Source organism: Gracilinanus agilis, chromosome 4 (assembly GCF_016433145.1).
Source record: "Gracilinanus agilis isolate LMUSP501 chromosome 4, AgileGrace, whole genome shotgun sequence".
Classification (NCBI taxonomy): Eukaryota; Metazoa; Chordata; class Mammalia; order Didelphimorphia; family Didelphidae; genus Gracilinanus; species Gracilinanus agilis.
Genome location: NC_058133.1, coordinates 261,717,939 through 261,744,288, shown reverse-complemented (window position 1 = coordinate 261,744,288; position 26,350 = coordinate 261,717,939). Strand labels below are relative to the sequence as shown.

The 26,350-nt window shown below is 35.2% G+C and overlaps 1 protein-coding gene across 1 annotated transcript in view; it reads left to right on the top strand.

Annotated features, from left to right (window-relative positions):
* ILRUN (inflammation and lipid regulator with UBA-like and NBR1-like domains) overlaps positions 1-26,080 on the top strand; it is a 72,657-nt gene extending 46,577 nt beyond the window's left edge. The window contains exons 4-5 of the mRNA XM_044675281.1: positions 14,649-14,977; positions 25,968-26,080. Coding sequence (XP_044531216.1) covers positions 14,649-14,977; positions 25,968-26,006 — 368 coding nt within the window. The 3' untranslated portion in view covers positions 26,007-26,080. The remainder of the gene's footprint in view (positions 1-14,648; positions 14,978-25,967) is intronic.
* The last annotated feature ends 270 nt before the right edge of the window (positions 26,081-26,350 follow it).

Below are 26,350 nucleotides of genomic sequence, written 5' to 3'. Positions count from 1 at the left end.
TATATTGTCTAGGGTGATTTTAAATGATATTTCTCTTTCTACCTCTTGCTGCTGTGATGTGTTGGAAATATATAGAAATGCTGATGATTTATGTGCATTTATTTTGTATCCTGCAACTTTGCTAAAGTTGTTGATTATTTCTACAAGCATCATATCATCTGCAAAGAGTGATAGCTTAGTCTCCTCGTTGCCTATTTTGATAACCTTCAGTTTCTTTTTCTTCTCTAATTGCTACTGCTAGTGTTTCTAGTACTATGTTGAATAATAGAGGTGATAATGGGCATCCTTGTTTCACTCCTGATCTTATTGGGAAGGCTCCTAATTTATCCCCATTGCATATGATGCTTGTTGATGGTTTTAGGTATATACTGTTTATTATTTTTAGGATGGGTCCTTCTATTCCTATACTTTTCAGTGTTTTCAATAGGAATAGATGCTGTATTGGTTGCCATTTTTTGAAGAAAATAATTTAATACCTAAAAAGATCTTGCCTCCTCATATAGTACTATATACCCTATATCTTTTTCTCTCCCTTTTCTGTTCTCAGAAACAAAGGCAAACTCAATCACAGTCTCAGAGAACCTGTGATCAATTGATAAAGTATATTTCCCTTTTCTAGGTAGTAAAGTGAAAGATTCTAGGGGCAAAATATTACATATACTGAAACAGTTATTTAGTAGTTCATTTTAGCTTAACTGTTTTTCTTTTATGGCAAGAGGTTAGGAGGGGGTATATCAGGATATTGTGGTATAAAAAACAAAAGTCATGAAATGTGACATTGAATGTGATGTGATATATATATGCAGTTGGTGACTGTAATAACAATCCATACTTGCTCTTTCCTCTTTCCCTTTGTTCTTTAGAACTTTCAAATATGTGTTTATATGATATTAATCTCTTATTGGGACCAGATGTGGGCAAAATGGTATTACATGGAGAATTTATATTTGTGGTATTTCTCTTTCATGTTCAACCCCCTTTCCACCTCTATGTCAAACTTCTTTTGTTCTAGTACACTGCTGCCAGAAAACCTTCAGTGACTCCCTGTTGCTGGTGGGATAAAATATGAGCTCCTTAGTCTGGCATGTAAGACTCACTCTTCTTGTATGTTCTAGCCAAAGTGGATTTGTCATTTTCTGAACTCATCATTACTGCTTGAATTTTTGTGCTTTTTTGTCCAGGAAAAAAAAAAGTCAGTGTTTTGGAGTGAATAGAGAGTTGACTTTGTAGTCAGGAAGACCTGGATTCAGATCCTGACCTCTAACACATATTTTTGTGACTCCCCTAGACAAGTCGTTGGACCTCTTAATGCTCTGGGAAGCTCTTTAAGTTGCAGAGAATGTACTGGCTTGTTTCAATAGCAGAAGTTTCTTGATTTGGGAATTATCTCTACCAATGAAATCATAGGTACAACAGACTTATATCTCCCTTGCATGCAAGGACATCTTTAATATTTTGAATGATTGCTTCTCACATACACACCTCTTTCTCTGGCCCAGTCACATTCCATTTGTTGAAGTTTTTTGTTCTGAAAATCCCAACCTTAATGCCACTTCATTAAGTTCTTTTTTTTTTTTTAACCTTTACCTTCCAGTCTTAGAATCAGTATTGAGATTGGTTCCCAGCATAAGAGTTTTAAGGACCAGACAGTGGGAGTGAAGTGATTTGCCCAGTGACACACAGCTAGGAAGTGTCTGAGACCAGTTTTAAACCTAGGATCTCCTGTTTCTAGGCCTGGCTCTCAATCCACTCAGCCACATAGCTATCCCTTTAAGTTCTTACTACTCTTTTCTTCCCTTTCCCAGACCCTCTTTTTTGCACTTTACCCGGACCTTTCCTTTACCATTTACTCATTCTTTGGCTTCAAAGGATAGGGGTGCAAGGTAAACATTTCTCTGTTGATGTGATTTTTTTTTTTCATTAAAAAATGTTAATGCAACAAATGCTGAGAAATGCCTGGCTTAGAATATCGTTTTTGATTGAAAACTAAGGTTCTTGAACCTTTGGGATTCGGCAATGGAGAAAGTAATCAATTAATTAACAACATTCAGATGCCATCTAAAATAACAAAATATATTCAATATTTTGAAATTAACTTACAGGTTTGAAATTAACTTACAAAGACATATAGAAGACTTCTATGATATTGGCTATAAAGCATTTTTTTAAAAAAGAAAAAAATAATTGGAAAGTGATTTAATGTTTTTGGTTAGGCCAAGCCAGTAAAATAAAATTTCAAAACCTTCAATCTCCCACTCAGAAATATAGATTCAAATGCCAAAATATGCCTTACAAAATTGGATATGCTAGGAATTTATTTTTTCTAGTTAAATTGTAAAAATATTTTTCTCGGTTATATGTATATTATCACACAAAACATTTTCATGTTGTTGATTTTTGTAAGTGAATGATAATATAAAACCAAAATTCCAAAACATAAACACAAATAAACAAGTGAAAATGGTATGCTTTGATCTGTATTCCAACTTCAATAGTTCTTTTTCTGGAAGTTAAAAACCATCATTTTTTGTCATACACACCTCAGAATTGTCCTGGAAAATTGCATTGTTGATAGTAGCTGAGTCCATCACAGTTGTTCATTCCACAATATTGCTATTACTGTGTACAGTGCTCTCCTGGTTCTTTTAATTCAGTCTGCATCATTTTACTTAGGTCTTTCCAATTCCTTCTAAAATCATCCTGTTCATCATTTCTCATAGCATAATAGTATTCCATCACCATCATATACCATAATTTGTTCAGCCGTTCCCCAATTGATAGACATCCCTTCAATTTCTAATTCTTTGCTACCATGAAAAGAGCAGCTATAAATATTTTTGTACAAGTAAGTCCTTTCCCCTCTTTTTGGCTCTCAATATCTCTGGGATATTGTCCTTGTAGTGGCATTCCTAGATCAAAGGGTATGCATTGTTTTATATCTCTTTGGGCATAATTCCAAATTGTCCTCCAGAATGGTTTGATCAATTCACAACTCCACCAGCAATGCATTAGTGTCCCAATTTTGCCATCCCACCCAACATTTATCATTTTCCTTTACTATTATATTGGCTGATCTGATAGGGTGTGGTGGTATCTCAGAATTGTTTTAATTTGCTGAAAGAGCAAATTCTTAAACTATTACTTAGGGAAAATAATGAAAAAAGAGGTTAAGTGGACTACATGAAAAGGAAAGGCTTTTTGCATAGCAAAAAGAAATGTCCTGGGTATGGGGCAGCTAGGTGGCTCAGATTTGTGATTGAGAGCCAAATCTCATATCTGGCCTCAGATACTGCCTAGCTGTGTGACCCTAGGCAAGTCACTTAACCCTCTTTGCCTACCCTTTATTGCTCTTATGCCTTGGAACCAATAGACCAGGGGTCAGCAACCTTTTTGGCCGTGAGAGCCACAAACGCCACATTTTTTAAAATGTAATTTCGTGAGAGCCGTACAGTGCTCACAGTGAGCTCCTGTAACAGCGCCTGAAAAAAAATTGACTTTATGGCTCCTGCAGAAAGAGCCATATGTTGCTGACCCCTGCAATAGACAGTTGATTCTAAGACGGAAGTTAAGAGTTTACGAATGAAAGAAAAATACTGGGGAAAAATCTTTGCATGAGATATTTCTGATAGAAATCTGATCTCTAAATTTTATAAGAAAACTTACACAAGTTTAACAGAGAGCTGTTCTCTAATAATAATAATTTTGGTTGAAAAATATGAGTAGACATTTTTCAAAAGAAGGAACAAAAAAAATCACATGAAGATAATGTTCATCTTTAGTGTTCATAGAAAGACAAACTCAGATTCTAGGTGATCTCTATCAGATTGGCTAATAATAAAAGGTGACAAAACTTTATTGGAATAGAAATGATAAAACTGGAGTACCATTGCACTTGCTGATAAGAGTTTTACCATTTGTAATGACATGGTAAGTTACTAAATTGTGTATACTCCTTAATCTTGTCGTTCTGTTATGATAATATTTCTAAAAAGATTACTAATAAGAGGAACAAAAAATGACTCCCTTTTAACAGTGTATTTTTTTTTAACTTGGTAGGAAGTGTTCCTAGCTACATTCTTTGTAATAGCCAAAGTCTAGAAATTAGGTGTCTTTTCTTGGAGAATGCCAAACAAATTATGGTATATTAATGTAATGAAATGAAAGTATTATACAGTAAATGATTAATATAGAATATTCAAAGAAATGTTGAAATGCTTATATAAAGGAGTGCAAAATGAAGAAAGTAGATCTAAAATTGCATGTTGACTATAATCAGTAACAGCAACAAATTCATTATCTATAAAATGAATGAATTCTTAATGGAACAAGAAAGCAAGAATTATGGTCATCTTTTGGGGCACTGTTAAAGATTATTAAATAGAATACTGACATTTAAATTACACGTTAAAGATTGCAGAGCACTTTACCTAATGTTTGCAAATCTCATTTGATCTTAAATCAGCCTTTTGAAGTAGATACTGTAAGTATTATAATCATTTTGCAGAAGAGAAAACTGGGACTGAGAGGTTAAGAAACTTCTTGAGGTCATACAATGAGTCTTACTACTTCGAAGTCCAGTCCTTGATTGTGTACTATATCTTTAAAACTTTTATTCTGGTTTGTCATACATACTTTTCTTATTTTTTCTTTTCTTCTTGTTCATATATTAGAATACCTGTTCTTATCATCAGTAGAAGTCAATACAAAATTCATATGGAGAGAAAAACAGAAAGCAGTGAGATCTGAAAAATGTGTACTAAAGAGGTTGACTTTGATTGTTGGCAAAATTATAGAATGAATTATTAAAGAGATGTTCAGTGGAAAGGGCCTTTAAAAAAAATGATCACTAAATGCCTAGAATAGCTTTATTGAGAAAAAGTCATGCTAAACTAACTTCATTTCTTTTTCTTTTCTTTTTTGACAAGAATACTAGACCGGTAGATCTTTGGAATTTTATATATGCTTTCTTTTGTAAACAATATGGAAAGATGCTAGCTTATTGTAGTTCGATGCATTCAGAACTAGCATATTGCCATTAATGGGATTATAACAACTCAGGTAGAGATGAATCTCTAGTTGAGTACCCCAGAGATCTGTCCTTTGACTTAAACTTTGTAATATTTTTAACAGTGACTTGAAGGGAGGCATGCTTAACAGTTTATAGATAAACAGAACCTAGGATGAATAGGCAATGTTTTGAGTGACAAAATTAGGATCCAGCAGAGTTTTTGTGTGTTAGAATCATAGGTTCACTCTAATGAGTTCAACTTTAATAGAGAATAAAGCTAGTTGAGTTTAAAAAATTGACAAAAGTGCATAGGAAAAAGATGTAGGAATTTTAATGGACTGAAATTTCAATATGACATAGTAAAAAGTCATGACTTCACTTTATAAAATCTAATCCCGTTTTTACACTGCATTGAAAGCCATAATAATCTGTACTATGCTATGGTTTGAATTACACTCAGAGTTTTGTTTTTGGTTCTTGGTATCCCATTTCAGGAAGGACATTTATAACAACAACATGAACAAGGATGGCAACCATGTAGTGAAGATAACTGAGAACATATCATGTAAGAATTCATTGAAGGAACTAGGGATTTTTAGCCTAAAGAGAAGACTAACTTAACTATAACTAATTTAACTGTTAACTGTAACCTTTAAGTATTTTGAGAACTGGAAGATGGAATAAGGATTAGATACATTCTGCTTGTCCTCAGAGTTCAGAACTAGAGTAGAAGTTTTATCAAGGCAAATTTGGGTTCTGTACAAGCCAAGTCAATAAACATTACTTGCTAATAACCAAAGCTGTTAAAAAGTGAAATGGGATTCCTCAAGGAGTAATCTGTTCTGTACACTTTAAGATTTCAAGCCTGGATGATTCCTTGTTGAGGATGTTGTTGAAGGGATTCCTGGTCAAGTCTCTATCCAGTCCATCTTCCACATAACTGCCAAGGTGATGATAATCCTTAAGTATAGTAACTATATCCCTTCCCTTTTACCTTTAGGATCAGATACAGATTCCTTAAACATTCCATTCCCCTTTTAAAATCCTTTAGTAACTTCCTTCTAGCCTGTCTTTCAAGGCTTTTATACATCCCCCCTTAGAATAATGTTTTTAAATGCATAAAATTATTACATCACAAAGAAAACCAATTACACTGAAACAGTTATCAGAATAGTATTTTTTTTTTTAACCAAGGGCATGGATCTCTCATTAAGAATTCCTGGTCTAATCCAACCCCTTCATGTTACAGAGGAGCATACAAAGGCTCTAAGGTACACAATAACAGAGCTGAGAAAGTGAACCTTGGTTATTGTAGGATCCATTTCTTCAGAACCCTGACTATGATTATCTCTGAATAGGGAATTCTTGTGAAAAAGTCTTTTAAAGTTTTATTTTATTTTTTTTAACCCTTACCTTATGTCTTAGAATACTGTTTATTGTTTCCAAGATAGTAAACAATAGGCAATGGTAGTTAAGTGACTTGCCCAGGGTCATACAGCTAGGGAGTGTCTGAGGCCAGATTGGAACCCAGGTCCACCCATCTCCAGGCCTGGCTCTCAATCCATTGAGTTACCTCACTGCCCCCAGAAATCTTAACCCAAAGCAGTGTTCTTGTTAAAGGGCAAGGCTTATGGATATAAGTTCAATGGCTTCACGATATTTTGCCAAATGGTAGTCTTGTCATCAAAACAAATAATTCTATTAATTGAATCTTGATGATAACTTCAGTAGTCTTAGGCACACTTAATACCCTAAATTGCTTGTTATGCCTTCAAAGAAATCAGGATATGAATTCTGTTGTTTTTTAATAGTATAAAAATTTTTTAAAATAATCTTGTTTGTCTTCTCACCTCATCATTCAATGAAAGTGCTTTGTCAAAGCTACCATTAGTTTCTCAGTTGTAAAACCTAATGACTTTTTCTCAATTTTTGATCTTTTTGACCTTTCTACCAACTGTTAACATTTTTTAATTTTGCTAAATATGTCCTAATTACATGTAAATATTTTTTAACATTTTAAAAAATGTTGAGTTCCAAATTTTCTTCCTCCTACCCTTTGAGAAAGTAAACAATGTAATATCAGTTATATATGTGAAGTTATGCAAAACATTTTCCTACCAGCCATGTTACAAAGGAAAATACACATAAACCCCAAGAAAAATAAAATTTTAAAAAATGTTTTTTCAGTCTGAACTTGGAGTTCATTGGTTCTCTTTCAGAAGTAGATAGCATTTTTATCAGGGGTCCTTTGAAATTATCTTGGGTTATTTGTCTTAATCAGAGTAGCTAAGTCTTCATAGTTGGTCATTGTTAAGCAGTATTACCATTACTATGTTCAGTGTTCTCCTGATTCGCCTCATGGTTCATATAAGTCTTCCAGGTTTTTCTGAAATTATCCTGCTCATCATGTCTTCAACTTTTGATACTGATACTCTCTCCTCTAGGTTTTCATGCCACTTTTCTCCTGGCTTTTTCCCTCTCTTTCTGACTGGTCCTCAGTTTCCTTTGATGGCTGCTCATTTAAGTTAGGCTCACTCACCATGAATATCTCCCAGGGGTCTGCCCTTGGCCACATTCTCTTCTATATTCTTATTTAGTGATACCATCAGCTTTCATGGATTCAGTGATCATGTCTCTATGGTTGACTTCCAGATCTATGTAACCAATTCTATTTTCTCTCATGACTTCTGGTTCTCTGTGTGACTAACTGCCTATTGTATATCTCAAACTGAATGTCCTGTAGATATCTAAAATTCATTATATCTAAAATAGAGCTCATTATCTTTAAACCCAAATCCTTTCTGCTTCCCAGCTTCTCTTCTCTGTAAATGGTATCACTATCTACCCATTCACCCAGGTTCAATTGGCGGTTAGCCTCAACTCTAATCCCAACCACTCCATGTATCCAATCTGTTGTCATATCATATCATGTCATGTCATTTCTACTTTCACAGCTTCCCTATTATATATCCCTTTAACTACGTTCCCATAGACACTATCTTGATGCAGGCCCTCAAAACCTTATGTTTGGGATATTGCAATAGCCACAGGTTGGTCTTCCTTGCTCAGGCATCTTCTTATTCCAACTTATCCTCAACTCAGCTGCCAAAGTGATCTTCTATGGTGCATGCAGATCTGACCATGCTAAACTCTGCCATATGCTCCTCTCTGCCCTCATTTTAATAAATTCCAGTTATTCCTTTTTCCTTCCAAGATCAAATGTAAAATCTTCTCTTTGGCTTTTAAAGTTTTTCACATTCGGGCCTCTTACTCCCTTTCTAGTCTTCCATATACTTTACCATCTATCAACTCTAGTCTTCATGCTGTTCCTTCTATACAAAACTTCATCTTTTTTCAGTACCCCACTCCAGGAATGCTTGCTGACTTCTTTAAAAATTCAGCTCGAATCTCACTTTGTACAGATGATCTTTCCTGGTTTTCCCTTTACACTGTATGTAGGTGTTATAGTTGTTTTCGTCCGAGTTCCTTAAGAGAAGGGACTGTGTTTTTGCCTTCCTTTGTACTCTTATTGTTTTGACAGACAGTAAGTGCTTAATAAATGCTTGTTTATGATGATGCTGATACTTTATTGCCCTTATTTCTCCTCTGTTCTATCTTCAATTTTATTTTTGATTTGTGGACCTTACTTATTCTTCATTTTCTCCATGCCCTTTAAAAGAGTAAAGCTTCTAAAGTATAAGGTTTAAGTTTTCCTTTATCCAATATTTATTGTTTTTTATCCTGGTCTTCTTCAGTAAAAAGCAGTTTTTACCTTTCTTCTATTCCTGTTGAGAGACTATAGCAATTAATGATGCTTCACTGTTTACTTGTGAACTTAGTAAAGTATATCACCACCCCATTCATGCAATTTTCCACTCTTATTTCCTCACACAAAAGATATTGGTTCTGTAGTCCTGGAGTATTAATTCAACTCTTCTACCTTTGCTTCTACTGATTCTTTAAGTACTTCTTAAATTTTTTAAAAAATCCTTTAATTACTCTTCTTTCACACCATTAAGAATTTTTTCTTTGGGGGGGGAAGGAATAATTGGGAGAATTTATTTCATTGCATAGTTTTATTATTCTCTCTGATTTTTTAAAATTACATTTTATTTTATAAATAATTCATTTTCTCTTTTTCCCATCTCCCCACCCCTCCAAAGAAGCACAGAGTTCTTGTAACAATTATAGTCAAACAAAACAAATTCTTACATTGGCCATGTTCAAAAATGGATAGCTCATTCTTTAGCTGGAGCCCATCCACATCTGATAATAAGTAGGTAAGATTCTTCATCATTAGCACTTTTCTTCTGTTTCTGCATGGTCTATGCTGTATCAGATCATTCATTCAGTCCTTCTCAGATTTCTCTGAAGTTGTCTCTTCTCATTTTTAAAATCATAATAGGATTTCATTATGTGTGGATACTATAATTTATTCAGACATAGTTTCCGGTCCTTTACCACCAAAAAAAAAAAAAAAAGAGCTTATCACAGAAGAAAAACTTATGATTGATCACATAGTTCGATGGGGATATGATTAGATTTTTGATGTTAAAAGATCACTCTATTGCAAATATGAATAACATGGAAATAGGTTTTGAACAAGTGATAACCTAGTGGAATTGCTTATCAGCTCCAGGAGGGGGGAAGGAAGAGATGGGAAAAATCATGAATCATGTAAGCATGGGAAATATCCTAAATTTTTAAAAGAGCTTACATAATATTTTATTATGAATATTTTTGTACATATAGGTCCCTTTCCCTCTTTTATCTCTTTGGGGTATAGATCTAGTAGTGGTATTGTCGAGTTAAAAAAGAGTAGGGCCCATTTTAGTAACTTTTGGAGTACAGTCGCTCAGTTTCTTTAATTTGCATTATATAATTATTAATTTTGCCAGAGTTAACTTCCATATTTTAATATTTGTTCAAAGTGATTTACTTTTCAAGATTTATTTTTCCTCCTGTCTCTTTGCCTATTTGCTTTGGCAAAGTCTTTCATTTTTTTCTACTGTATTCTTCCTCAGAGTTCTCTTCACTCTTTGATTGGTTCATCCATAGGAATTAGCCTGTCTTTATCTTATCTTGGAATAAGAATGGAGAGAGGACCAAATTGTTAGTTCCATTTGCCTTAGACCTAACACTGTTATTCTCTAGGTCTCTGAATAGCTTGCCTGAATCTTCTGTTTTCCCTATTCTTTTCCTTTTAGAGTCTCACTTCTTTTCAGGTTCATAAGTGAGGGTATTTTAGGAAGAGCCTTTGATTTTGCTGGTGCTCTCTTCTATTGGACATGCAGTCAGTTTGCAGGGGTAGACTTGCTTATAGAGTAGGTCTACTGTTGTGGAACTCTTATTGTGAAGTTCTTCAGTGAAGTTTTTACCTTGCTTACAGGTTAAGGTTCTGTATTCTTATAGATTGACCTGTAATTACTTTTATTATCTGGCACATAATTCCTTTACAGAAAAAAAAATAATTAGAGCTGGAGAAATTTGTAAAAGTCAGCTCTTTTTGGCCATGGCAGGGAGGGAGGGAAGGAACATGGTTCTTTCATATCCTTAAAGTGGTTAAAAGCAAGACCAATGATCTTAGTGACCATGTATGAAATCGCATGAAATAGTCTGAACTCAGTCCCTCTACCTTTCTGAGAAGGGGAAGCTGCAGGTTGGTCATTACAGTTACACTGCATTTCAGCGTAATTTTAGTATTTTATTTTTTTTAACTAAATTTTTATTTATTTCTTTTTAAAAACATTCTTTTAATTTATATTATTATTAGTCTTCTTCATAGTTTCAGGAAAATGATAGAAAACCACTGGATAAAAGAAGATACTATGGAGAAAAAGCTGCATTTGGAGACCAGAAAACTGAGTAACCTTTATTTTTCATATGAGTTCGTCTCACAGACTGTGCTTCCTGTCTGGAACAGGCATTTCCTATCCCATTTCCACCTGTTGAATTCTTTCTTTTCTTTCAAGTCCCAGCTGAGATGTGACCTCCTAGAAGAGATCCAATTTTAGCTTTTTCTTATCTCCCTAGCCTAAAGGGTGCTTATAATTGCTTGAACTTTTTTTTTTTTGGTCTTTCTAGTTGACCTCTATTATGCACTCAAATCATATTCTGTCTTGTATTATAGCTATTAATGTGTACAACTTCATCTCCCCTTCCTCCCTAAGAATTCCTTGAATATAAGATTCATATTTTTTCATGTTTGTGTTTCTAAAATTTAGAGTAGAGGCTCTTTGTTGTCTTGACTTGACATTCTGGTAATGTTTCAGGTCTCCTTTTTAGAATATGGCTTTTAAAATATCATAATTAGAGGAAATGCAAAATTTCATTTAGAAGTTGGTAAAAATAAAGGTGTATTTTCTTATTACCAAATTCTTAGGCTTCCCAAATTTGTTGTAGAATCCTTGACTCCTAGAGCAAGATACTACTAGGTGAAGGGGGCAGCTGTGTAGCTCAGTGGATTGAGAGCCAGGCCTAGAGACTGGAGGTCCTAGGTTCAAATCCGGCCTCAGATACTTCCCAGCTGTGTGGCCCTGGGCAAGTCACTTGACCCCCATTGCCCACCCTTACCACTCTTCCACCTATAAGTCAATACACAGAAGTTAAGGGTTTAAAATTTAAAAAAAAAAAAAAAATTAAAAAAAAAGATACTACTAGGTGAGATGGGTAGTAAATTAATGGTGACAAGAATTAAGTATAGGGTTTATCAAATTGAGAGCTGCCACTTGATTTTTTTAATGCCTCTATCATAAATACTGTAGTTCAGTGATAGACAAACTTTTTAAAGAGGGGCCAAAGGAAAGGAAATGTTCATCTGTCAGTCTGTTTCTAAGGCTACTCTCTTGAAGTTTCATTGTATTGTATCCTACTCATTGTATTCGTCAGATTAGGAATGATTTGCCTGGCCAGATACAACATTTCAGGGGGCTGCATCTGGCCCACTGGCCGTAGTTTGTCCATCACTGCTAATAGTTTATATGGTTAACTTAAAGTTGACTCATTTATATTCTTGCTCTACTCTTGATAACTTTCTCAGGTTCCTATATGAAGTGGTATATCATGTGTTTTCTTGCTAGGCTAGAATAGAATCCTGTTCTCTTTGGTTATGTAAATCTTGAAACATTGCCAAGCCTCAGTTGAAGGCAGCTTTCCTCTCTTACCTCAACTCACTTTTTTTTCTTTGTCTTAATATATAGTGCTGGGGGTGGGGGGACCTTATGTTCCTTGACTAACTAGAAATATTTGCCGCAAGTTAACAGCAGATGGCACCACATTCCCATTTACATTAGGATTAAGGCTTGCAGCTGTTTGATTAGTCTGAGAATTTAAGAGTCATTTATAAATTACCACCAAGACAAGATATTCCCTAAATAGTTCTGAACAACAGACTTACTTTTGACTAGGAAATGCATCCCATGGTACATGATTTCACAAAATCTGGGTTGCAAAATATTGATTCAATTTTAAACTGATATTGACTTAAATATTTTTTACTTTGTTTCCTTTTCCTTGCTAGTCTGTTGCTCTCCTAATAGATTTAAATTGATCCCTCTCAGCATTTACCTGAGAGACAGGATGGTCCCCTCCCTCAGTTACCTAAATTTAAGAGATATTTCTGGTTTTCCCAAATTGCTTTGTTAAATAATAATCCACTTACAATATAAATACAGTAGTCACTGAGTTTTGCCATTAAATTTAAAAGAAACCTGTACATAACAGTCTGTGAATTCAGGAAATTAGGCACTAAATTAGGAAGTTTAAAGTGTGGTCCCCTTTAACTTTGTTCTGTAACATAACCAAATAGTCATTTTCATTTGTTTGAGGTACAATTGGTATTAAATTGTAGGTATTAGTTTTTAAATTATAAACTAATCATTAACAGAAAAAATCAAGCATATAAAGACTAAAATCTTTTGTAAAATACTATCAAAGTTAAATGAATTGATGAACTAGCAAAAAAAAAAAGGGTTCTGTTCTTTCTCTCATTCCTGAAGTTATTCCTACCTTTGGCTTTCCTTTTTTTGTGCGTCTTTTATAATGCCGATTAGTATACATGCAGTTCAATACTATTAATCTTTGCATCACTTAATTTATAGGTCTTTTATTTCCTTGTATTCACATGCATCTTTTATGTCCCATAATATTCCACTACATTCATATAGTACAATTTAGCATTTCTCCAGATATCAAAAATAAAAATTTTGTGATTTTTTTTATTAAAAATTGAGTAGATTTTATATTTTGATAGCTTCTTTTTTCCCTTTTATAATTTACTTTAGATACAGTTTTTAACATTGAAATCACTGGGTCAAAAATATAAGTTTTGTGATTTTACTATCTTTTGCCATATCAGTCTCCAGAATGTGCTTAATACATACAGTCTCACCAAAGATATCTTAGATCAGAGGATGTGAATTTCATGTAGGATGCAGGGAACCAGATTAAAATATAATTTGGAACAATTAACAAAACAAAAATACAGTGGAATAAAATGTTCATTTGTGGTCTTCTAAGTCAATATGCAGGTGACAAGGATTTATCCCTCTTTCAAGTTACCACTGTCTTAAGTGATCAATGATGGTCCTAGAGAATAGATGATAAAGCACACTTCCTTAGGTGTGGTAGAAACTAGGGATAATGGATCCATAATGTGGCATACACTATTAGAGGTGGTAGTTATGAAATTGGTTTTCAACTTTGTTGTTATTGTTACATGTATGAATAAAAAAAGATAACTTCTCTCTCCCCCAAATCATTAATAAAGCTAAAAATCTAGGAATAATATGTTCAAGTATTTATATATAACCTTACAAGTATTTACATGTGTATGCTTAATTTTTGCTATTTTTGACATTCTTAATGAGAATGAAATATTAATTCTTGAATGTATTTTTCTTAGGAAATTTTAGGACCTTTTTATGTTTTGTTTTGTTTTTTAATCCTTACCTTTCATCTTGGAATCAATACTGTACATTGGTTTCAAGACAGAAGAGTATGGTAAGGACTAGGCAATGGGGGCTAAGTGACTGACCCAGGGTCATATAGCTAGGAAGTGTATGAGACCAGATTTGAACCTAGGACCGCTTGTTTCTGGATCTGACCCTTAATTCCCTGAGTGAGACCTAGTTGCCCTCCTTTTTATGTATTTTTTAATGATTTCTATTTCTCCCTCAGAAATTGACTATTCATATAAATTGAAGGCATTTAAAACCAAACCCTATTGACAGTCATTTTTTTTTACATTGGTGTTAGAAAATGTTAGGAAAAAATTGAATTATATTTCTATCAGAATTGAGTGATTTATTATAATTTTTATTTTTTTATTTAAGATTTATGCCTCTCTCTTTGAATGCTCTTAATAGCAATAAAACATAAAACTACAAATAGATAATCACTGTTTGTATTTAAATGACCATTTTATACAAAGGGCTCAAAAAAGTTGAATTCTGAGTTTAAAAAAAGGAAAAACTTTGGGAAAATGGCACAGTAGATGTTCTTAAAAAGATAATTTCATTTCTTTGGTGCCTGTTAGAAGCAGCTCAGGCTGGAGACTAGTTCAGGGTTAGGATTCCTTGTGGTTGCCACAGTAGCATGAGAGTAATTCCTTGGATTCATGAGAGTTGACTTTATTTTTCAGATGTCATCTGGGTGATCCTCAGTGTGGAAGTGGGAGGACTTTTAGGAGTAACGCAGCAACTGTCATCCTTTGAAACCGAGTTCAACACACAACCGCACCGCAAGGTAGAAGGAAACTTTAATCCATTCGCCTCTCCGCAGAAGAACAGGCAACCAGATGAAAACAACTTAAAAGACCCTGGGGGTTCCGGGCTAGGCACTATCAGCAAAAACACATGGGCTCCTGCTCCTGACCAAATTGAACAAGATCAAAACGGACTGTCACAAAACTCTGTAAATCTCTCCCCCAGCAGTCACTCAAACAACTTATCGGTAGTGACTTACAGTAAGGTAGGTGCCCTAGGAGAAATGGAGAAGGGGTAGGTGATGGGCCTTGGTGTTTGTTGTCATTGCAGACTTCGAAGCCCAGAATGCCGTTCATCTAAGGAGTTTCTTTTAAGACTACTTAACTCTCTTGTTGGCCCCTTATGTTTGATAAAGGTTATCATTAAAAAAAAAAGAAAGAAAGAAAGAAAGAAAGAAAGAAAGAAAGAAAGGGAAAAAAAACCCATTTTACAAATCTTCATGTCCTGTAGACTTTGCTACATCCACATTTTCAAATTCAGCTTTTAGTTGTTCTGGTCTTTTTTGGGTGCTGTAAAAGACAGTGAGGTTCCTCAATTTCTTGAGTATTATTTACACAAAGTCAAAATATCACCAGCTATGTACTTCCATGTTAAATGTTGATGCCCTTATAAGTTCCCTAAAAAAGTTTGAAAGCAAACTTGGAATTTGTTTTTCTGAAAGAAAAGACCCAGGAATTGCCATTGGGCCTCTTCAAATATTTTTATCCCAGACAGATGTACTTTTCTCTGTACTGTTTTACACTTTTATTGCCGATTAGCCTGTTCACATAAATGTAAGTGAACTCTGATCTGAGTGGTATTTTGACTTTGGCTTGTCATGTGTAGAAAATACATGTTGAGTTTATTATGATTTTTAAATCATCTTATTGTTGTAAGATCCTTTTCTAGGTGTTTGCATACTTGTCCTTTGTCTTTATGATAGTTGATTAAAACTTTTTAATCATAGCTTATTGTCTTCAAAGCTCTGTCAGAGTTATTATGCCCAGTTGTTCATTTTTATTGGTTTAATAAAGCCCTGATGTTGGGATCTGTACTGTTGCAGGTTGTTCATATAGCTGGATCCCTGTGAGTATACTTGATATACTTTGTATCCTTTCACTCTGACTGATAATACTGGGATGAACTCATCAGTGATTTGAATTTAGTAATGTGTTTGATCCAGCATCTTTTTCTGCTGTAATCATGAAAGCAGTTTATAAACTAACTTTGGCCTTGCTTCAAGACGGCATTTAGACAGAGGAAGCGAAAATAAGGCCATTTTATTTGAGGGATGAGCTATTGCATTGTAATGCTAGCTTTTAACATTCCCTGGCCAAAGGTTTATACCCAGCATAGATCAGGAATCATAGAAAGAAAGCTGGTAGTTTAATTCATTTCCCATTGTACCGTCGTAGGAGAGACCTCCAAATAATAATGGAAAATTCATACAAATATATGTTGTTGGAGTTGTAGTCAGAAATCCAATATCAGCTGTGTATGTAAGTTGGCAGATCTTATAATTGTCTTATGACAGCAGTTGCCTACCTGAGTATTCCCCAATTCCAGAATCCTAGAAACCCAAGTATGAGTTCATTCCAACAGGCCCATAATAAAAATGAGCTGGACCTAAGGTGAGCACTGCCTTTGATTAGAATACTCCATTAAAATTGGAGAGCTGAGAACTCAAACAAGGGGGACTTGTGGGAAGGTAAGGGTTGGAAGATGAAGGGACTGAGAGTTTGTGCCATATGTGAAATCTGTCTTTCACATGTGAACTATTTGTTATCACATCTTTGTTCTGCAAGATATCATTTACTTAGGTGAATATAGGCAGCACTCTTTTCTTGTACAAAAAAATCTAAGGAGGCAATTTGTCCCACTATTCTCTGCTGCTCAGACTACCTCAAAAGTATTGTGTTCTGTTTGGAATAACACATATTGATGAGCTGGAGTATATCCAGAGGAGGGTAATAAGCTAGTGAGAGGGGCCTTTAAGCAATGCCTGCGTGTTTAGCCTGGAGAAGAAAAGACTTAGTGGGAGAAAACAGTAGTTGAAGGGCTGTCATGTGGAAGAGTGGTGGACTTAAGTTTTATAGTGGCTGAAAGTAGAACCCAGGACAAACAGGTAAAAATTACAAGGAGACAGATTTTGTCTTAGAGTGAGGGAGAACTGTTTTAACAATTAAAAAGCTTCCCAAATTTTGTTTCCTGGTTGGAATGGTAGACCTAACTAAGTGACCTCTAAAGTCCCTCTTCTAATTCTAAGCTGCTCTGATTTTATGTGTACATGTACTGATTGGTTGAAGCTTGAATTGTTCTCCCTTTTAATTTGTGACTTACTTTTACTGGTGCTTTAAAAAATTACAGCAAATGAGGACTGGGTTTTTTTTTTAAAGTTTATTCTTAATCTTGTGTTATATTTTCTCTGCTAGCCCTCCTTGGATTTGCAGACCTTCCTTAGCACTTTTTTGTTCATGTTAGATTATAGTGAGGAAGTTTTGATGTCCCTTGTAGTTCAGGTAATTCCATACATAATACTTTCCGAAGTTTTTTTATGGAACATATTGGATTCTAAGTTAGGGCTTGGAGATATAGTTGGGGTTAAAGTTTGAAAGGAACTGTGGCAAAGAGCAAGACTCTGAAGATAGTACCTAAGAGGAAATAACATTTATGGGTCATCTGGAGAGATAAAAGTTAGACTCCAAAAAAGAAATTTGGTCCCCAGATTCTCCAAACTTGAACAGCATCCTGGTCAGAAATATTAAATCGCTGCATTTGGCCTTATAATAAGGCCCCTGCTGGCATTTCAAGCTAAGGTCCAGTCATCTTCACTTCTTATCTCCTAATTAGAGTAGAGCTCCTGGACAGTCTAAGTATTGAGCACCTAGAATGTACCCTGCAGTTGCCTAAGCACTGTGGGGAATACCCTTACTCCTTCAAAATGTGACATGATCCTTGAGAAGTTTACAGTCTTAATTGGAGACATAAAACCTAAACAAAACAATTAGAGATTAAATCACTATATATTAAAATACTTACCTGTTAAGAACAATTAAATGGTCATTTATAAAATTTTATAATGTTTGTTTAATTGAATTAAAAGTGCCAATTTTATGGTACAGACAGTGAGTCTAATAGGAGTTGTAGAAATCATTGTGGGATAGAATCATCAGAGAAAGTTTCATGGGTCTTGAAAAACGGATAGGATTTTGGTAAAGGGAGTGGGAGGACATTTAGAGTTGGGGGGCTAGGAATAAGTAAGATGTGTGTCTTTGGTTGGGTAGAGGAATTAAGTAAGAGACTCATCCAAATGGAGCTGAACATTTGTTGAGGGTGGGGGTAGAGTTAGAGGAAAAAAGATTGAATACATAAGGTATTGTCTCTATTTTTAGTTTCTTTCTCATTCCTACTTATCCTGCATACTACTGCCAGATTAATCATCTTTCAAATCACAATTCTGATAATGTCACTTTCCCACTTGAAAAAAAACCTTCAATCGTTTTCTCATTACCTGCTGAAAAAAGTTTCTCAGCCTGGCATTCAGCATAGAATTGTTTCTGAACATCCCTCCCCCACCCCACATTCCTTAGCTCTCCCTATCATGATCTTATTTATTCTTAAAGGAGTCATTCTGCATACATGCTGCCTTATTCATGAAGATCTTCCTTGGTTCTCTCCAACTGGATTGTTTTTGGTGCTCTGTCTTCTGAGCCCTAAAGTACTTTATAGTTTCTCCTAGAACATTTATATTCTCTCTTTGTTTAACAGTTATTTGTGTGCTTGATTTATACTCCACTCAAATATAAGCTTTTTTGAGGGCAGAATATATATCATCTCTGAAATGTTTTCCACCATGCTTTGTTTAGGGGGTAGATGTTCCATTAATATTTGTTGATTTGCATTTCCATAATGAGCATAGTTAACAGTGTGTGCACACACACACTCACATATGTAAACACATTTTTTTAACACAATTTCAGTGATCTTTGCTGATGGATGCAAATAGTGGCAGATATTCTAAATGTCATTTATAACTGCCTTTAAGACTGAATTTTTGATCTATTTAAATATTGATATATACTGGGGATACATTATGATTCAAACTCAATAATAAACTCACATTGTGGAGACCTGGCTATGGAAAAGCTAGAAACCTTGACGATCAGTGCCTTTACCATAAGTAAAGCATTACATTCTCTAAGTTTGCCATTTGATTCACACCCTCCTTGGGTAAAGAGGTGAAAAATTAAGTAGTTTTTGTTTATACAGTCAACTAGTACCACAATCTAGGACTTTTTCCAGATTTTCTTAAACTCCATCGAGGAAGTAAACAGCACTTATGTCTAAGATCGACAAGAGTTAGTTAGGTATCTCACAGATCAATTGGAAGTTAGCTCATGATACCTTTTTCCCCAAAAGAACATTTACACATGTCATTTAAGTGTTGTTTATTTGAATAACTTTTATGTTTCCTTGTCCTTCTATATTTGAGGTATGGGGGTATTTCATATAAAAGGAAACAGACAAAGAGAAATTTAATGATTATTTGCCCCGGGAATTTTAGTGGTGGAATAAGGTCTAGAATTTAGGCTTCCTGATTCAGACCCAAAATTCTTGCCACTTGATCCTGCTAGGTCATCATGGACTTTTTTAGGTCAGAGATAGTATGATGTAATAGGAAGAAGTTTGAACTTGGGCTCAGGATTGGAAAAACCACTCAATGTATCTGAGCTTCATTTTCTTTATTTGTAAAAAAGAAATTTTGGTGTACAGGGTCTTGTCCCTTCTAGATCAACATCTTTTGATCTTGTAAATGTTGTTTGTCCTAGCCACTGATATAAGCAGATGGGGGTGGAAATATCATTTGCATCAGAAATCACTGAGGTAGGACTGGACATTTGATTTGCCTTAAAAGAAACTTTCTGCATGGCCATTTGTCATGATGCTATTGGTAGCTCATGACAGCAACTTCAAAAGGCAGGTACAAATTCAAATTCCTGCTGCCTTCACAGTTATAGTTTAACTTGCTAAGGTTGGTAGAATAAAATTAAAAGATTGCTTCATGCATCCTGCTTTTTTAGGGCTGGGTGGATGTGTCAACATAATGGTACATCTGTCACTGCCAGGAACTGGACACCTTTGCTCCTTGTCCACAGCTCCTCCCCAACAACAATTTAATAATAAAAAGCTTTTTGGGCTTAATGAAATGTGCCCAGAAGGAAGCTGCAGGTGGGAATGACTCCTCTGTCTGCATCCCATACCCCAGGAGTTCCTGAGATCCTTCCAAAGGTAGCCAGAGAAGTGTATGCTGACCTGTTCTGCTCAGTCATAAATCTGATTTGTTAGAAATTGACTGGTCTGTTTGTCAGTTCAATTGTAAGTAGCTTAACTCAGGGAATACTTATTCTTGAAGGTTAGGAGCTGTTTTAGTTAACCCTTTATATATATCTTTAAAAAACCTCTGCACCAAAACAGATAACACAGGTGAATAGACATTCAATATTTTGACACAAGGATTAATCTCATAGTAGACTTTTTCTTGTAATTTTGTTCTTTACGTTTTTTGAAGAAATTGAGTTCTTTAATTTGAAGGTACTGGTCACATTCATTACCTCAGAGACCAGCCAGCTATCAATTAGTTTGGTTCTGAACAGAAGGTTGCTCTGAAAATAAAGATTAACCTAAAATCACAATAGCAGCTTTTAAATTGGCCATTAGCTGACTTGCCCTGACTAATCATTTATTCTGGTCAAGAAGAGACTCTTAAATTAATTTATTAACTACTTTGATTGGGGTTGGTTGTTTTGGTTTTACTTTTTAAAACTACTTCTGGCTGCTTGATATTTCCTAGACCAGACAATAGTATAATCATCTGTTATTACTTACCCAAATGCCATGTCAGAATAATTTTCTTGCCTTCATCCATTGATGAGTCATTCACTCTGTTTTCCCTTTACCCCTAGACCACTTACATTATCTTGCAGATTGATCTTCCTCATAGCTTCTGTCTAATGAATTCTCTATCTAGAACTTAAGCAGAAGTCAGTCTGAATTTATGAGGGAAGGAGGAGGGGAAGGGAAAGGAACAAGTATTTATAGAATGTCTATAGTGTTCTAGGCTTTGTGCTAAAACACATTTTACAAATATTAGCTAATTCAGTCTTCAAACAACTTTGTGAGATAAGTACTGTTGTTATCTCCATTTTACATTTAAAGAAACTGACTTTCCCAGAATTACACAGCTAGTAAGTATTTGAGGCTGGATTTGAATGCAGATCCAGGTGCAGTGCTGTATTCACTGAGCCACCTACCTGCTTCTATTAAGTATTAAATTATTAAATAAGAAGTTAACTTTTGTGGATACTTGTCAGTGTCTGTGGTAATGAAAATATTTTAAAAGGGGTTATTTACCCTTCAGTTCAAGCAGTTTTATGGGAGTTTGAGCTGGGGGCAGGAGATTTAGCAAAGGAAGGCATGCATCCTTTTGAAATAGCTTTCTGAAGACTTTATGCATGTGAAACAAAGCTGGATCCTATTACATCTCATGGCAAGGTTTAAATTAATAATAGGTATACAGAAGGACAGCTGGGTAGCTCAGTGGATTGAGAACCAGGCCCAGAGACGGGAGGTCCTAGGTTCAAATATGGCCTCATACACTTCCTAGATGGGTGACCCTGGGCAAGTCACTCAGCCCCCATTGCCTAGCCCTCACCGCCATTGGAAATATTGCTTCCAAGACAGAAGGTAAGGGTTTTTTAAAAATAATAATAATAAGTATAAGTATATGAGTTTGGGGAAGAGGTTGGAAGTCTTGGTAGTAGAATGCACTGTAGTAATGACTGCCCAATACGGAACCTTTACCTTCTCTCTTAGAACCAATTTTGGTTCTAAGTCAGAAGAGTGGTAAGGGCTAGGCAATGTTGGTTAAGTGACTTGCCTAGGGAGGGTCACACAGCTAGGAAATGTCTGAGACTGGGTTAGAACCTGATACCTCTCAACTCCAGACTTGGCTCTGTTCCTTGAGCCATTTAGTTGTCCCTCAGGATTTTTTTAAAAAACTATACAATATTCATCCATAGTGAGGCCATTGATTATGTACAACATTAGAAGGGTGTATGTAACATCATTTTAACAGCTACTCTATAGAGTTGTTATCTTTGAATGTCAGACAAAGCATTTTATATAAAAACTTAAATGTTAGTTCCTGGAGAATAAAGTGAAGTTTGCAGCTCTTCCTGCTTTATCCAATTTTTGGTAGGGGATAGACAGCATGGCCCTTCCATTCTGCTGTCAGAAGCAAAGTGTGCCCATTTGTGGTGTTTTGAATTGTGTTGTTTCTTTGGTGCCAGTGCTGGCCTTTGACAGCTGTAGCAAATTCAGCTGAAGTCAATTTTTCTCAACCTCCCCTTCTCCAAAGAAGAAATGAATCTTCTTAAAGCTTCATTGTTTCTTGAGTTTAGTGTATTACAGGAAACACTTAGGTCTTAGTTAACCCAGCAGTGGGTGAACTATACCTCTCAAAATAACTCTTGTGTTTATACCTCCTGATTATGTTCAAGATGTATAGTGTTTGGGCTTTAGTTGTCCTTCAATAATGATTTTAAATTTCTTTTGTTTGTGTTGTGGCATCTCAGAATTAGAAATTATTTCAGTGCAACTTGATAATGGTTTGTTCTTAGAGTTGTAGTTTTCTGGAAGATTGTTTCCTCAAAAACAAAAACAGAAACACTAGGTTTTCCGTCTTAGAAAAAGAAACCGTGCACTAAGCTCTATTTCTCTATAGCAAGGATTCTTAACCAGGAGTCCATGAACTTGTTTTTGAATATTTTGATAGCTGTATTTCAGTATACCTTATTCCTTTTGCAGTCCTAAGTATTTGTATTTTATGCATTTTAAAACATCATTTTAAGAAGAGATTTTCACCAAAATGCCAAAGGCATCCGCGATATAAATAAGGTCAAGAACTTCTGCTTTGGTACCTCCTTCCTGGAGAGTTCATTTCTGGCCATGATTAGGTACTTGATCACCTACTTCTGTTATAATGCTACTTGCATTCACATCCATAGACAGCTTGTAGTGTTAAGGGCAACTAAGTTAAGACTTGCCAGGTAGTCATGCAAAGTCTTGCAGGCATTTAAGTAAAGAGCCTACTGGCATCTCTACTATTACATGGTCTGTTGCTGTGGGCAGAATGAGTCACATATTCTAAAGGATTATCTCAATATTCAAGCCATTGAGGTTTAATTTTTTTTAATGGAGGAAAAAATAAGCTACCTAATATAAATACTTTCCATAGGGTTCAAGGAAAAGTAGAAAATCATGTATTAATGCTGACTGCCTAAAATTCTTATCTTCCTATGGAAGTCAAAAGAAGATGCTTAAACTTAGTAATAATTCTATATAGTCATATAGTGCTTTTTACTGTGAAAGTCCTTCAGCACGTATTTTCATTTCATCTGAAGAATATCTTGCTGAAATGTGCAGGTGTTTGACAGATGAAAAAAATGAGACTTAGAGAGGCTACGTCTTGCCCAAAAGTTCATTCATAAATCTGTGATGAATTCAGGATGACAGTCTGGGTCTCCTCCTCACTTGTAATTATAGTTCTGCTGTACTAGGTGTACCATTATGTGTTCTTTGATGTCTAACACCAAGGTAAGTTGTAAAAAAGTAGCCATATGCTCTTAATTGTGGTGTGGATACACACACACACACACACACACACACACACACACACACACACACACACACACACACACACACACACACACCTCTTTTTTCCTTGTCAAATACTCCAAGAGGATTTGTGGCTGAGAAGAAAGCAGTACAGGCTGACTGAGGAAGCTGCTATGGGTTAAGACAGATTAAAAACATGAACATTCTGGACTTAGGAGAGGTTTGCTAGTTTTGCTTGATGTGGATCACTAGACTATTAGTTAAATTTTCACAATTTTTTCCTGTGTCTGAATTGGCAAAGGTCATAAATAAATTAATCAAACACTGTGCTTAAAAACATATCTCTTCTTGTATGAAATGATACAGAATACAGATGTAGAATAAAGTATGCAGGACCAAAAGAACAATTTATACTACTAAAAACCTCTAAGAAACAATTATGAAACACTTGAGAACTCTGACCAAAGCAATTACTAACCACAATTCCAGAGCACCAAGGATAAAGCATGTTATGGACCTTGTCATATAGAGATGACATACTAAATGTGTACCATGAGAAATACATTTTTAGATATGAAAAAAAAACATATCTCTTATTTGTAACACATTAGAAAGACTAGAGATTAAAATTATGTTCAAGGACTAATTTTTTTTTCTTCATTTAATAGGAATATTTCATTTATTTCTAGTGGCAGCGAAACCATGTAGCTCCATTTTGTTTACTTTTGAACTTTGAATATTATCCAGGCTGCCCAGATCCTGCATGTACCTGCTAACAAGTTTAAAAAGGAGTTGTATTTTTTTTTTTTTTTAATGAATGCTGAGCTGTTTTCGAAGGCTGGGGAGGGAAAAGGAGGGAACCCTTTCCTTTACCATACCATATTAATAGTGCCAATCAAATCCTAGTAGAAGTTGAAAAATAATAAGGTTTAAAAAATAGTTTCAACCATGTTTACATATTTTACAAGTTCCTAACAATTTTATTTCTTGTTTAGTTAACAGTATCTCTGTTCTGAATTCAGTCCAGTTATGGCTGTTGTATTATTATTTCAAGCCTACTAAAAAATATAAAATCTTGAATTGTTCTCCATCAAAAAGAACCTGGTTTCCTAAGTTACCTTCATTTCTTCTAAAACCCTTTCCAAAAATTTGGTCATGTTCCAGCAGGAATATCTTGTGTTTTTGCTGCCATTTCATCTCTTGGGGGTCAATTATTTCACTCCACATATTCATATATACTACTCTGGTATCAATCAATAATTATTTAAACGTATCAATTGTATGTTTATCACTGTGCTAAGTAAGCACAATAAGGGATTCAGAAAAATATGAAATAACCTTTCCTCAAAGAATGGTTGGAAAACTAAAGCTAATATACTTAAAGGATAATGAACTATATATGAGAATATATAATTAAGTTAAGATTGTAAGTTAAGGGCTGTAGAATTCAGAGGACAGAGGGATCAGTGAAGATGAGAGTACATAATCTTAGAATATAAAGGGGAAGTTTAAATTATTGCCTTTTACTGGACTACTTGAGCCCAGGTTGCAGCCCTCTAAAAGTCTTGCCTAATAAATTAGCATAAATGAGCTAGTATGGCCTGCTTCCCCACCACCATTGTGTAACCAACTAACAGGTTTGGATCAATCAGTATTTGTAATTTAAAAAAAAAGTTTTAAGTTCCTATGTAGCAAACACTGATAACTAATGCACCATTAGATCTGATCCATTCCCCTCAATTTTGAGATTAGGAAAATGAGGCCTAGAAAAGTCAGAGAAGATTTAGTAGAGATGGGAAAGATTTAGATCAGAGGGGAACTCCTAGGAGAGGTAGGAGTGAGTATGTGGAATAGTGAAAAGGTAACACTTGATTAGAATAACAGGGTAGGGCAGGTAGTTGGCTCAATAGCTAAAGAGCCAGGCCATAGGAGGTCCTGGGTTCCTGTCTGGTATTAGACAATACCTAGCTATATGACCCTGGGCAAGTCACTTAACCTTTATTCCTCAGCCCTTATTGCACTTCTACCTTGGAACTGATAATTATTATAATTCTAAGGCAGAAGGATAAAAGTTTTTTTAAAAATAACTGCATAAAAAGAAGTATAATGGGAAATAAGTATAGCTAGGTAGAGTGGGGGGGGGGGAGCCAATTAGGAGGGTCATGACCACTAAGTAGAAAAGTGGAGATTTTATGTGAGAAGAAATGAAAAGCCATTTATTATTTTTGAATTGAGGGACAGTTTAAAAATAAGATGTAATCAGTCTTGGAGGTTTTTTTGTTTTGTTTTATTTTTTCTTTCATTTTCTTCATACCATCGTCAGGATGGTGGGTGAAAGAATTACGTGTATTCTGGGAAAAGGAGTGAGTAGAATTTAGAAAATACTGCAGAGTTGAATAGAGAAGTTCATCTAGGTTTGTGGGACTTGGGGAGAGAGGGTGGAGGGGAGAGTCTAAAATCTCAGCTTACTCCTTACCAGAAATCCTTATTTGAATTCAGACTTCTTCCTTGCACCAATGTCAGTTTGTTTATATCACCAGGAACTTGGATCTCCACCGGCCAACAGACCTTCAGACTAGATCCTCTCCATTGGGTTTCCACCCCAGCGGGACTCTACAGGTGTTTGGATCCAGTTCTTACTCCCATTCTAATGTTCTCCCCTGCCCTAAGGGTAGAGAAAAGGCCATCAGGGAGCTCTGCCAGTATCCCACCTGGAGTCCAGCACACTTCACTGTTGGAGAACCATTTTTTTTGGTTGTTTTTTTTTTTTTTTTGATTGTTGTTTTTGCATTATTCCAAACAGTTTGAAGAGTGCACTTTTCTAAACTTTTTACTTGAAGGGGTGTGTCTAACCCAGCTGGAAGCCTACTCCGTCTTCTTGTAGATCTTTAAACAACTTGTTCTCATTCAAGTTAGTGTTTGA